At 38.6% G+C, this 14,479-nt stretch overlaps 2 protein-coding genes across 2 annotated transcripts; one reads left to right on the top strand and one right to left on the bottom strand.

Annotated features, from left to right (window-relative positions):
• Positions 1-112: 112 nt before the first annotated feature.
• Positions 113-1,693, bottom strand: LOC145678268 (uncharacterized; the record flags this gene model as incomplete). The annotated part of the gene is given in 1 exon segment (XM_081748299.1): positions 113-1,693. A coding segment is annotated over 1 exon segment (1,061 nt), but the record flags the coding sequence as incomplete, so codon positions are not given.
• A 2,745-nt stretch (positions 1,694-4,438) lies between these two features.
• LOC145678269 (protein MMS22-like) lies at positions 4,439-14,151 on the top strand. Its single transcript, XM_081748300.1, has 4 exons — positions 4,439-4,912; positions 6,508-6,615; positions 11,989-12,169; positions 13,896-14,151. Exons 1-4 carry the CDS (start codon positions 4,662-4,664, stop codon positions 14,142-14,144), a joined length of 789 nt encoding a protein of 262 aa, XP_081604426.1. The 5' UTR covers positions 4,439-4,661; the 3' UTR covers positions 14,145-14,151.
• Positions 14,152-14,479: the final 328 nt, after the last annotated feature.

Raw genomic sequence — 14,479 nt, 5'->3', positions numbered from 1 at the left:
AAACGGGATAGAACGCAAGTTACGCAGACGCGTAGCTTTCACTAAGGGACTCTCAAATGCATTCTGAAATTCTATCACAAATTCTTGGAAAGTTTGACACTTCTTACCGTGGAAATCGTACCACTTAAGTGCACTGTCCTTAAGAATCAATGGCATGATCGTCAAATACTCGCTTTGAGGCACTCCAGCGAACGACATTTCTCTACCAAAATTTTCTAAAAATGCACTTGCACTTTCCTTCATCATATCACCTGAAAATGTAGAGAGTTGCTTAATGTCTGCTAATCGCAACGAACAACGCCTTACATTCACTTCACTATTTCTTGCACGCTTAATACGCGGACTTTCCCTTTCGGTTTTGATTCTTGACACGGTTCTTCTTATTACGTCACTTTCCACCTCTGTATCAGACGCCATTTGAGACTCACTGCTCGATTTCCTCTCGCGCTTCACACTGTGCACGGATCCTGTGTTTCTTTGTGACATATTACTTCCAGTATCATGGTGCTCATTTGCTAATTCTATACGCTGCACACGCTCTGATAATCGCTCCACATCTTGCTTGGTTTGTTCACTTAATTCACTGGCGCGAAGACACGTTTCAAAACACTGCTGGTTAAATTTACTCTGCTCGTGGCACACTTGAATACACTCTTGCACTGCTATACCGTATTCACTTTGTTTGGTCTCGCACTTCTGAATTCTACTTTCACGATACTTGTCGAGACTTTCGACCAAACGCAACCTTTTCTCGTAATCATCCACTTTATTGCAACATTCACTTAATTGGCGTTGTTGGTCGTTTACTTGGCGCGTATTTTCTTCAACTGTGCCCCGTACATCGTGCACTGCATCGGCTAATTCACGTACACTTCTACGTATGTCTTCACTCGTATTAAAACACTTTAATTCCACTGCTTCAATTCGTTCTATCAATTCCTGCCGCACTGCACTAATACACGCATTCAAATTTTTAATTTCACTCTGCATGGTAACATTCACATTATTAATTTCACCTGACAAATCATCTTTCATTTTCTGTTGGTTTACATTTATCGCCTCAACGCTTTCACTCACACGCTTTTGATTATCACTCAATTCATTTTGGCTTTCATTCAACTTGTTCTGATTTTCTTTAATTTCGTTAATTGATGCACTCAGTTCTCTTTGCATTGCGAGGAGAACTGTTCAAAGATCACCCTCAGCCATGGTGTTGCAAATATAACAAACTCGCTAACACAAATAATTGACTAATTTCTGCAAAAATCTAAGAATGCAAATAATAAAAATATTCTAATTTAGACAGGATTTAGGCTTCAATATGCAAGGATGAATGCACTGGACAAGGATACAATGACACGAATTTCATGTACTTATTAATTCTCTGAGATGGCGGCAAAAATTACGCAGCAAGTTTTGAACATCAAGAATACCTAGGCCTATGTTTGTAGACACAAAACTGAACATTTATACAAAAAGAAAGGTTCCTGCTTCGACATATATATCCCGGCACCATTTTATAATGTTTACTCCATAGGATGGTGATCCAGATAGAGCAAGCATTATATTTGATAGTCGTAAATAGAACGTTTGCCCGAGCGTTGACGATGAAACAAGTAATTATATAAAAAGACTCCCTTCAACGCCAACTACACGTAAGCAAAAATTCTACGTACAACCTTCTAAAGACACAACATATTCAGCATCATATTTCCGAAAATTAACAAATTACACAAATAATATTTGGTCTAGGAATTAATTCGTGCGGTTGGTACGCACACATTGAAGCTGTAGTACAAACACAAAATACATAAATACCTTAAGAAAAATATTGTCCATCGCTAGCCACCACTTTCGCCCATCTGTCAGGCAATGTACGGATTCCGTGGCGAAAGAAGTCCTCATCCTTGGAAGCGATCCAGTCAGAGACCCATGTTTCGATATCTTCTGAAGAAGTAAACTGCTGTCCAATCAAATCGTTGTTCATGCAATCGAACAAGTAGTAGTCCGAAGGAGCAACGTCTGGTGAATACGGCGGGTGGGGTAAAACTTCCCATCCGACATTTTCTAAATAGGTTTTGACCGGTTTTGCGACATGTGGGCGAGCGTTATCATGTTGAACAATAAGTTTATCATGTCTGTTCTCCCATTCTGGTCGTGTTCTGGCCAGAGCTTGCTTCAAACGCATTAATTGTCGTCGATAACGTTCTCCATTCATAGTTTCACCCGGTTGCAGCAGCTCATAGTACACCACACCTTTCATATCCCACCATATGCACAGCATAACCTTTGCACAGTGAATATCTCGTTTTGGTTGTGATGGACCTGGTTCACCTGGTTTCACCCAGGCCTTTTTTCGTTTAGGGTTCTCGTAATGGATCCACTTCTCATCACCCGTAATAATTCGATGCAGAAACCCCTTTCTGCTCTGTCGTTGAAGCAGCAATTCGCAAATGGTTTTTCGTCTTTCAACGTCTCTGTCTTTCAATTCATGTGGAACCCAATGTGACATCTTTTGAATCATTCCCATGGCTTTCAAGCGTTTGGAGACTGTTGTTTGATCAACGCCTAATGCTGCTGCAAGTTGTTCCTGCGTTTGACACGAATCCTGCTCGAGCAATGCTGTCAATTCTCCGTCTTGAAATTTTTTTGGCTGTCCAGCTCGCTCTTGGTCTGCCAAGCCGAAATCACCACTTCTAAACCGTGCAAACCACTTCTGACACGTTCGCTCAGCTAGAGCATGGTCACCATACACTTCCACCAAAATACGATGACTTTCAGTCGCACTTTTCTGCATGTTAAAGTAATGCAGCAGGACACCCCGCAAAAACACTTTATCAGGCACAAATTGCGCCATGTTCACTTAACTACAAACTGGTGTTGTTGACGCTTTAATCCACTGCCCTATACTACGAACGATACGCGATGACAGGGGTTTGCAACACATGTGTGGATACACAGAACTGTGGGACGCTCCGTTCGTTGCGCCATCTCTTGTCCACCCGCACGAATTAATTCCTAGACCAAATAAGTAAAAAGTAGATTTTGCACCATGTACTCAAATAGACAGCCACGAGGCATAAGAAATGACATGCACAATCGCAGAAAATACTCATCAATCGATTTGGGAAATTTAATTATATTGATACTTACATAGCTTTACACTAGGAAATATCGGTTAAGAGAATAATAATAATGGATGTGTCTTAAAATGTGAAAAATAACTCGATTCGACTAAGTGCAAAATGATTACATAATGTCTTGTTGCAGCAGAGTAGTAGTAGCTGTTGCTCACTCTTCTGTTCGGCGCCAAGTCATTTGCCTCCCGCTAAATCTCTTCGGCTCTCGCTGTACGCGTGGGTTTCACGCGTTAAGTGACGTAAGAGCGGTCAGGGCTGTGATTGGCTGAAGAAGTGCTGATCAAGGTCACAAAGCCCACATGCATCCGATGAGTGAGAGAACACACACACATAGTAACATCGTCTGCTAGGATGTGCTAGTCCTTTTAAATTAAAAAGAGAATTAAACTGCTTGAACTGCATACAGCCAAAATAATGAATAAATGAGTTTATGACAGCCCTGCGCACCGATTTCTTAGGACTTCTCAGAAAAGACTGCCGCACAGCCTCCACCGTGTCTGCTGAGGTTCTTGGTCGACCAGACCTCGGAAGGTCAGCAACCGACCCTGTGTTCTTGAACTTCTCATACCAGGCTTTAATGCTCTTGACATCAAGTGGAGTCCTCCCAAATGTTGTCTGGAACTGTCTCTGCGCCGTGGTTGGTGATCGTGTCTCATGGTACCACAGGACACACTGTGCCTTCTCCTGGTTGGTTGGCATGGCTTCTTGGACTTCTTACTTACGTACTACAAACCTAAAACAAACAAAATTGAGACTTGGTAAAACAGAACAAACCTAACACAGACAAAAACTTTTATAGTTTGTAAACAATTCAACACCAGTTTCATATTTCTATCTTATTTCTAGCCTGAGTTATCAATTTCTGTAATCAGGGAAGGACTTCTCGGACACCCTGTATTATATTAATAAAACTTTTAGTTAATGTGGTATTTTTTCTTCTTTCTTTCTTATTGCTGAATTGTTTTCATTATCGAAACTATTATGAAGCTCAGTTTATAAGATAATTAACACAAAGCAAAACACAGTTGCAGGTCTCAAAATCCTCTTGACATTGCTGCGGGAAACATTAACGTAAGATAATTGTTGGATGGACTTGTGGGGACTTCGTTCCATGGCGTTTGCAACATGTTGAATGCTCTCTTTGCGACGAGACTAGATTGTCCATGGATTTTTTTTTTAATTGATTTTCTGTCTCACAAAAGTGAACCCCACGAAGAGTCACTTTCCGTCGTGGTGCATCGTGTTTCCTGAAATACTCTGTAAGCCACCTTTGTGCTTTGGTGATTGAGCCTTAACTAGCGAATTATATGTCTGGAACGTACCCAGTTTCACTTGGGATCCACATCATCGTGAAAGAATACACACCTGCAACAAATAACTTCAAAATAAACTCTCACACATTGATTCTCAAACACACTAAAATATAGATGGGAAAGATTCCTCATGTTCATGTAAAGTTAAGTGAAATGTGTCCCATATTGACGGGACACTTTGTACATATAAATGTTAATTATAAAGTGAATGAATATCTACTTTGTACTTTCAGAACCTGAAGAACAAATGCTCAAAATGCTGAATTCCTTGTTCATGTATGTATATCCATATGTAAGGCAACAAAGCAAAAATCCTAATCCGCCTTTCCAAGTTGCAGATCTAGCAGCTGCATTTACATTGACATCTTTGGATCTCGCAGGCAAAGAGCACCACATTGGTGGAAATACCTTTAAACAAATATTTTACCATTTCGCATGTGCAGAAAACGTCAATGTAAGGTAAGAATATTTTGTTCTTCGAATATATTATAAATTTTGCGTTGAAAGTGCATGCTGGTTGTCGTACGCGAGGGCATTTTTATATTGTATTTGGTCTAGGAATTAATTCGTGCGGGTGGACAAGAGATGGCGCAACGAACGGAGCGTCCCACAGTTCCGTGTATCCACACATGTGTTGCAAACCCCTGTCATCGCGTATCATTCGTAGTATAGGGCAGTGGATTAAAGCGTCAACAACACCAGTTTGTAGTTAAGTGAACATGGCGCAATTTGTGCCTGATAAAGTGTTTTTGCGGGGTGTCCTGCTGCATTACTTTAACATGCAGAAAAGTGCGACTGAAAGTCATCGTATTTTGGTGGAAGTGTATGGTGACCATGCTCTAGCTGAGCGAACGTGTCAGAAGTGGTTTGCACGGTTTAGAAGTGGTGATTTCGGCTTGGCAGACCAAGAGCGAGCTGGACAGCCAAAAAAATTTCAAGACGGAGAATTGACAGCATTGCTCGAGCAGGATTCGTGTCAAACGCAGGAACAACTTGCAGCAGCATTAGGCGTTGATCAAACAACAGTCTCCAAACGCTTGAAAGCCATGGGAATGATTCAAAAGATGTCACATTGGGTTCCACATGAATTGAAAGACAGAGACGTTGAAAGACGAAAAACCATTTGCGAATTGCTGCTTCAACGACAGAGCAGAAAGGGGTTTCTGCATCGAATTATTACGGGTGATGAGAAGTGGATCCATTACGAGAACCCTAAACGAAAAAAGGCCTGGGTGAAACCAGGTGAACCAGGTCCATCACAACCAAAACGAGATATTCACTGTGCAAAGGTTATGCTGTGCATATGGTGGGATATGAAAGGTGTGGTGTACTATGAGCTGCTGCAACCGGGTGAAACTATGAATGGAGAACGTTATCGACGACAATTAATGCGTTTGAAGCAAGCTCTGGCCAGAACACGACCAGAATGGGAGAACAGACATGATAAACTTATTGTTCAACATGATAACGCTCGCCCACATGTCGCAAAACCGGTCAAAACCTATTTAGAAAATGTCGGATGGGAAGTTTTACCCCACCCGCCGTATTCACCAGACGTTGCTCCTTCGGACTACTACTTGTTCGATTGCATGAACAACGATTTGATTGGACAGCAGTTTACTTCTTCAGAAGATATCGAAACATGGGTCTCTGACTGGATCGCTTCCAAGGATGAGGACTTCTTTCGCCACGGAATCCGTACATTGCCTGACAGATGGGCGAAAGTGGTGGCTAGCGATGGACAATATTTTTCTTAAGGTATTTATGTATTTTGTGTTTGTACTACAGCTTCAATGTGTGCGTACCAACCGCACGAATTAATTCCTAGACCAAATAAGTTCATCAATCAACTTGACTACACCTAATAAGTTACGTAAATTCTTACAAGTAAAAAACACAGTACATTTTAATTTAATATATTTATTGCAAATAATAAATAATTTGGAAGTATTGTATATATCATGATAGAATTAAAAAGTAAAGAATTAAAAAATAAATTGCAAAGAAAGACAAAATGTATCCTAAGTTAATATGTATTTCGTGTATTATTGCAGAATATGCAGGCGTTATTTATGTCACATACTACCTCATCATTCTGTAATGGAATCTTTGGAAAGGCAACTTGAAGACTATCAATGTACTATCATCCAAGCTTGGATTAAGTGAGTATTATACATTTATGAAACTACTTAAATATGTTGTATCAAAATAATATAGAATAAGTTGCATAATACATTCGTTTATGTATATCTTATCGTATCACCATACGATAACCATACAAAGATATAACGGTCCAATCATCATAATTATTGGTATTCTGCCATTATTGGCAGGTCATTTCCGCAACTGAGAAGCTTCCATGCTCCACGACCTTCCGCTGATCTCTTCGTCTTCATGTACAATTTTTCTGTTTTGATATCGTTCATTAATTGTAGTCTTCACCCCCTCCCTCTCTTTCCTGCCACCATACCCTCTACAGTTCCTTCTTATCCAAAGCCCAATCAGTTCCTCTTCTTAATAATATCTAAAATTGTTTGTTTCTCCCCCACCATTTCTAACACCCTTTGATTCGCTTTCCGCTCGACCCAACTAATTTTCTCCATTCTTCCCCACACCCACTTTTAGAAAGCGTCTAGTCGTTTTTCATCATCTTTGCATAATATCCATGTTTCTGCCCCACACAATACAATACTCCACACGAAGCATTTTCTGGGTCTTTTTCTCAACTCGTTATTCAGGGTCCCACAAAATATTATAGTATTTTTTCCTCCTAAATGCTTTTTTCGCCATTCCTATCCTTGCTTTTATTTCACCTTCGCGCTTCATATAATCACTAATAATACTATCCAGGTATTGAAAATTAGTCATCTGTTGTATTTTCTCCCCTCCTACTTCTATATTTCTCCCCACCGACTGTTTCGTTCCAGTCATCATGGCTTTTGTTTTTCTAACATCTATTTTCATCCCATATTCTTCACAACCCTTCCTCAAGTTTTCTAACGTCTTATTAATTTTCTTTTCAGATTCCACAACAAGACCCATATCATCAGTAAACCACACTCCAATCAATATTTCTGATATATATAATATGGTGTAAAGAAAGATTGTTTACAACACTTGGGAGGTGATTCTACAGATAAAAACAAGTAAAAATGTCTATGTAACACAATGTCCATCTCGGCCTCCTAACCGAGTTACGGACGTCCAAAAGGGTGGGAAAATGAACTTTGTAGGCTAATTCTGGAAAAACAACAAGAGATAGAAGGGCGGTGTTAGGCGGCCCACATAGACTCTCAACATGGACTATCCAAAGCTACTAAGATTAGATGTGTACAAAGCGAGCGCAAGGGATTCCCCAAAAGATGCGAAGCATTCCGCGGACGTTATGAGGGCAAAGTGAGGCATCCTTTGGGGATTCCCTTGCGCTCGCCAGAATTAGCCTTCAAAGTTCATTTTCCCACTCTTTTGGACGTCCGTAACTCGGTTAGGAGGCCGAGATGGACATTGTGTTACATAGACATTTTTACTTGTTTTCATCTGTAGAATCACCTCCCAAGCGTTGTAAACAATCTTTCTGTACACCCTATATATATCGGGTGTCTCAAAAGTCCCCTAACATAAGATAACTCTGTTATTATCAGAGTTACAACAAAATGTAAGAGGGAAAACCGTTTCCAAATATAATGTTTTCAATCTAAAGTGAAGGAATTTTTTGAATCGAACGAGCCGTTTGGGCTGTACTCTCTTTATGCGTCCAATGTTAAATGAAAATGCAACGTTGCCATTTACCTGGAGCCACAACATAAATGAATGAAGTTACTGTCTCTTACACTAACGTTTCGATGGCCAGCCCCCATTTCAAACAAAGTTACAATGAATTGATAATTTGACTTTTCACAGAGGACTTCATTGCGAAAAAGTGTTTAGATAAGTAACACATTGAATTACATACCTGATTTCCAATATATATAAAGATCATAATACCATTTACAGCAGTTTGGTTTTTCAAGTCATTCGGAAGATATGAAAAAAATAGTAAACTTTCATGTATTGCTTAAAATGGCGTATTTGTGGGAACTCCTTATTTTGCTTCTATGATTTATAACAACACCTTTGGTAGGTGTAATTATAACAAGTTCTTGGAAGTACATAATTTTAAGCAGTGATGCAAACTTCAACAATTTTTACCATCCTCCAAAACGGTTTGAGATATCTAATTGCAGTAAACGGCATTGCGATCTTCACATCTATTGAAAACTATCTGTGTAATTGGATGAAGTACTTATCTAAGCATTCTTTTTTCGAAAGAAAGACTTTTGAAAGTAATCAAATTTTTAATCCCTTGTAACTTCAATCATATTCATTCGAAATCCATCAAACCATAAAATCCGTCAAATCATGACACTAAAGCACTTTGGATATGCATTGCCCCAACTAATTTGCATTATTACTGCTGTAGAAATCACCAAAAACTTTGGATGCTTGTGATACAGTGGCGTCCTTAGTTTGCTACATTGAATAATAAATGTAACATTGTAGGTTTGAAATATGTACTAATCTGATGTACTGCCATTTGAAAAAATAAAACATTTATGTTCGGTCGGCAACTGTTAGCCTTGTGGTATTACTGAGTTTGCCTCATAATGTACCCCTGCCGATATTTACATGGTACAGGGCTTCAGTGTTTTTGTCCATTAGCTTAAAAGTTGCAAGAACGTATCAATATAAATGGTCCACCCTATATGTGTATATATATATATATATATATATATATATATATATATATAGAGAGAGAGAGAGAGAGAGAGAGAGAGAGAGAGGTGCGGATCCAAGGGGGGCTATAGTCCCTCTCCGCTTGACGCTCAGGTATACACTGGATAAAATGGGCTTTAATCTTGCTTTATAGTGGATAAAGTGGCAAATTATGGTTTAGCCCCTCCCTTCATCATATCCTGGATCCGCCACTGTTTATATACGTATATGACAAACAGACAGACATTTTCAAATCACTCGTCGCACTTATTTTGTTGCGGAAGCACGAAATCATCTCTTGTGAAATTAATCGAAAGATAAATGAAACATGTACTTCTTGGGTTGTATCTGTAAGTTTTCCTGAACGGTTTCGACCACTTATTCTGTGGCCTTGTTCACCAAACTAAAGTCACTCATGAAGGTCATTTCACTTTATAAACACAATTTGGACTTTTGATGCAAGGGTTCTACAGTCGAAATAAGGTCTCTTGATATGCCGGTTGTGTATAGGGAAACATTTTTACGGTGATGTCTTTATAAAAGAACTAAAGATTCAATAATTCTCCTGTTTATACTGTACTAACAATGTGAGAACCTCCTTGAAGCACAATGTTCACTATCATAGTGTGGATTGCCGCAACCTTCTAAGCTGATAGAAGTAACGCTCAATTAATTTTGTAGCAACTAGAAGTAATGTACAGTTAATTTCCTGGCGGGTGATCTCTTCGTATTGTCGCTATTGACGAAGAGTTCGTTGTTGTTGGTGACGATAAATTAGCTGTGGAAGACGCCACTGAAGAGTTAGTAGCACTTGATACTTCATCTCCACTTGATATGTTTCTTTGTCTTTTGAACTCATAGAACATGTTGGAACTAACAGTAATCTTTTTCAGTTTAACGTTTCACGATTATGCCCTTTAAGCTAAGGGAGACGGATGATCAAAGCAAGTAAATGTTGATGGAAGAATTGTTTGAATGAAAATGTGGGAAGAAACGGGAGTAGACCTAAAAAACCCACGAACACGATGTTGTCCACCATAAACGTACTTGACCGGGGATCGAACCAGGGATCCTATGCACCAGAGGTAAGTGCTCTACCACTGAGCCACCGTGCCCCCAGCAATAATCTTTGCAATTGATTGAGACACAAACGGAAGTTCTCAATTGTCAAATATTGGAAAATTTCCTTTTCTGCGATTTATGCAACATCGTCTACACCCTAGATAGAATAGGCCACTGTACTATTGACAAGTCTGCTGCCGCTGTCTTGTTAGTTGTCGTAGTATGTTAACACAGTCTAGCTTCAGCTAATGTTACTTTTAAGGACATATGGCATTCAATTTTCGCTAATTACAAGGAAAGTTGTCTATATAAACAAGTAATAAAAAGGAACACTCACTACAATATATATATATATATATATATATATATATATATATATATATATATATATATATATATATATATATATATATATGTGTGTGTGTGTGTGTGTGTGTGTGTGTGTGTGTGTGTGTGTGTGTGTGTGTGTGTGTGTGTGTGTGTGTGTGTGTGTGTGTGTGTGTGTGTGTGTGTGTGTGTGTGTATGTGTGTGTGTGTGTGTGTGTGTGTGTGTGTGTGTGTGTGTACTGTCCATCAGAAAAGGACAGATTACCGGATGGATCGGAGTAGCACACAGCCGGATTATAACGAATATATTGTACTAACTCTGAGTATATGGTGTGAATACAGTCGAATCATGGATAAGTTCTGTTAGCAGATTATGTTGTGTGTAATAGATCAGGTGTAAACAAAGACTTGCTTCATACTCAGGATATTCCGGTAGCCAGTCATCGTGGTTGAATGTTTCTTGTGTTTCCTGTAGCCGCACGAGTCGAATGTTTGGATGGTACCTTTAATGTCCAGAGTGGGTGAAAAATAACTCTCTGCTTGAAATATATAATAACTTCAATACTAGTTGATTGATTTCAATGGAAAAGTTTTACAATGCACAGTAGAATGACAACTTCACAGTTGAAAAATCGCATAGTCATAAGTGGTAAAACTTCATATATAGGCTCCAATATTGTAAACCATTTTTGCAATCGTCGGGAAACATTCTCAGTTTATTTCAGCAGAAACTCACAGAGTATGACTGCCAGAACATGCCGAATACGTGCAAAATGAGGCTGGATAGGGAACGATGTGCATTCAAAATGTAAGGAATGGTCCATTAACTTGACTGGAGGCCATGCCGAACCACGTTGTTTTTCATGAGTTTGTGAACTGAAGCACAAGGTTCGTGAACTTCGCTACCATCTTTGCACCTTTACAACAGTGCGACACACTTCGTAACGGCCTGTGATCTGGACATAAACACAGAGTCAGGCATTAGATTATTCTAAACTGCTGTTACTGTTCTGAAATGAAAACCAATATTTGAAATACAATACTGCCATTTGAGAGATCACTATTTTTATTTCATACAAATGCTGAGATCTATCTATCTATATATCTATATTATTATTATTATTATTATTAACGCTGCAAATGTGATTTTTTTTAAAAAAAAGTTATTAACGCTAACATTTTTGACCGGCTGTGTATAATTCGTGGCCGACTTCATTCTATTGTTTCTCAATGTTTCATTGTTGTTTCCTTGTAAAATGGCTCCACAGTTGAATATGAAATATATTAATAAATAAATTAAATAAATAAACGTCGATACACCTTTCAGAGGCACCATACAAACGTGCTAATATCATCTTGTATCAGCATTTAATTGATGTTCATGTATTTTGTAGGTGTTCCTTATTGTCAACAGACACGTGCAAAGATGAAGTTACGGATTTGACCCGAATCGTTTTCAAACTACCAGTATTACAGGAACTGTGTGATCCTTCTCTGTTACAATCTGTGATAGATGCTGACGATCCATTGTGTACGTTTGTAGAAAGTTTGAAATTAACATATGATACATTGCAGGTAAGTAAAATAAAAACGTTTCTTGAATTATGGTATGTATTTACAATAGTTACAAGAAATGATTGATTTGTATTTACGCCGTTTGTCTGCAGCGAAGTTGGTTAAAGCGAGAGTACGATTTTAGGCGGAATTTGAACCACTGTAGTGCGTTTCATGCTTTCCCATCGGGAACGGAACATGGGATCTCGTGCATCAAAGGAACGCACGCTGGTCACTTGATTAGTAAAGTGAGTGCAAGGAAAGAAGCGTTAGGGGAGGCCGGGGTAATAAGAGACAAAAAAAATTCTAGCACTTGCATTGATTTCTTGAGGAATTAGAAAACAAAAATATGTGATTGTACAAAAAAAAAAGAAACCTGCTGATGTATTAGTGCATTTTCTAGATACTTTTTCATCCCCCCCCTCCCAAAAAAAAATGTCAAAGTAAGTGTCTTATTACCCCTTATTCAGCGGAAATAGTTGTTACACCTTAGTCCACTGCGAGGTTCAAGCGAAAGGCTAACGTCTCTCGAATAGAATTTCTGAAACCAATGACTGGTAGTGCGTTCGTTCACAGAATTCTCACCAAATCCCTGGCTTATGCGGCGATTTGATGCGGCAGCGGACAGGCTCACTTTAAAGTCATCGACATTGGACGAACTATGACAGTTCTGTGTGCACAGCGTGCCTGTATTACTGAAGGTAGATGGTCAGACTAACTCCTCATCGCTTGGCGGTCACGTGCGTCATTTCGTTTCCTCCATGTGAGTGCATGATTCATGGGGCGTCAAAAACTGCAAGAACTTCTTTGGTTACCTAGTACAAGAAGACGAAGAGGTTTACTGAAGACCGTGATGTATGGAAGATTCCCAGTTTGGTACAAATGAACGCCCAATAATGGCAAAATACCTGTGATGATAATAACCATGTGATTCTTGCTGGATTTCCACTATGATATGGAAACATCGTCCTTTCGGTCTTTCTTGAGTTTTGGAAATAACTGAGATATGGCAGGAGTCAAATCTGGAGGAATTCTAGCACTTGCGTTGATTTCTTGCATAGCATTTTTCCTTTTCAAGTATATATTTATCATAATCCAATCGCATTAAAAAAGTGGCCCGAAGCACATTCAACAGAACACACTAAAACGCTTTTAACGTAGGCACTGTCAGGTAGTAACAATGCTCTCCGTACAATAACTTGCAAGGTACAATAACTGCTTTTCTACGATTGGTTGATAGGAGTTGAAGATTTTTCCCGAAAATTTTTAATTATCAGGGTGTCTATCGGTCACGAAAAAGTCACGAAATCAGAAAACGGTCATGAAAGTCACGAAAAAATCACGAAATTTATCATTTGGGTCACAAATGTAAGTACAGATTGGAAACTTTTGTTCTATAAAACGTTGAAATTCACCACCAAAAATGTCTATAGTCGGCTTTAGACGCTACCAAATCGCAAGCAAAGTACGTTTCTATCGCACGCATGAAAATTCGGCCTAATTTGTGCCCAAATTCGCTCTTGAAAATGTTAGGAAATTTTATGATTTGGTAATGAAAATGTCACGAAAAAGTCACGAAATTTCATTTTGGAATTTTAATAGACACCCTGATTACACTTTGTATATAATATGATTTTTTATGTATTTACGCAGTAATTTGGATGACCTTTTATTTCTTAATACTGATAATCTTTTTTTCTTTTTTATGTTTTAGAACCATGCATTGATTTTTCGTGTATCTTTTTAGGAAAACAATAGAGCCTCTTTCAGACAAAAGTGCAATTTGTACTTTGACCAGATGGAGAAATATATTCAACCTTTCATCAAAAATCCTACTGCAAATGATGTTATTCAAAGGATTTATTTCGTTTCTGGATATTTAGTGTTGCATTGCGGTGAAATTATCTATAAGCAGGTAATTCAAATTTTCTGGGCAAGTATTGTACGTTTCCTTGAATTTGTAACATTCAATCTGTCTGTGTGGTGGCTAAGCTAATATCTTGGATAACACTTAACTAGTAGTATTAAATGCTGTCTGGAAACTCTAAAGATCTTTAATTCTCTTTGCCATCTTCGATTTGTCAGGTGTAAAACCATTTTTTTTTTTTTTTTTTTCAACGTCGTATTTTGTCATTTCACACCTGCAACTACCCATTCCATTGAACATTGACATTTTAGCTGTCCAAGTCATATTTCTAAGAATGAAGATTAATTGTGTTACATCGTGGATTAACAGCATTTACCAGTGATCATATGAAAGAAGACAATCAGAAGGATTTTAAAAAAATACTGTTTCTAGTTGTCTCCTTTTTACAAGGTGTGATCAAGAAG

Source organism: Thermobia domestica, unplaced genomic scaffold (genome assembly GCF_964235325.1).
Source record: "Thermobia domestica unplaced genomic scaffold, izTheDome1.hap1.1 HAP1_SCAFFOLD_2264, whole genome shotgun sequence".
Classification (NCBI taxonomy): Eukaryota; Metazoa; Arthropoda; class Insecta; order Zygentoma; family Lepismatidae; genus Thermobia; species Thermobia domestica.
The sequence above is the reverse complement of the archived record's forward strand: the minus strand, read 5'-3'. Positions and strand labels throughout refer to the sequence as shown.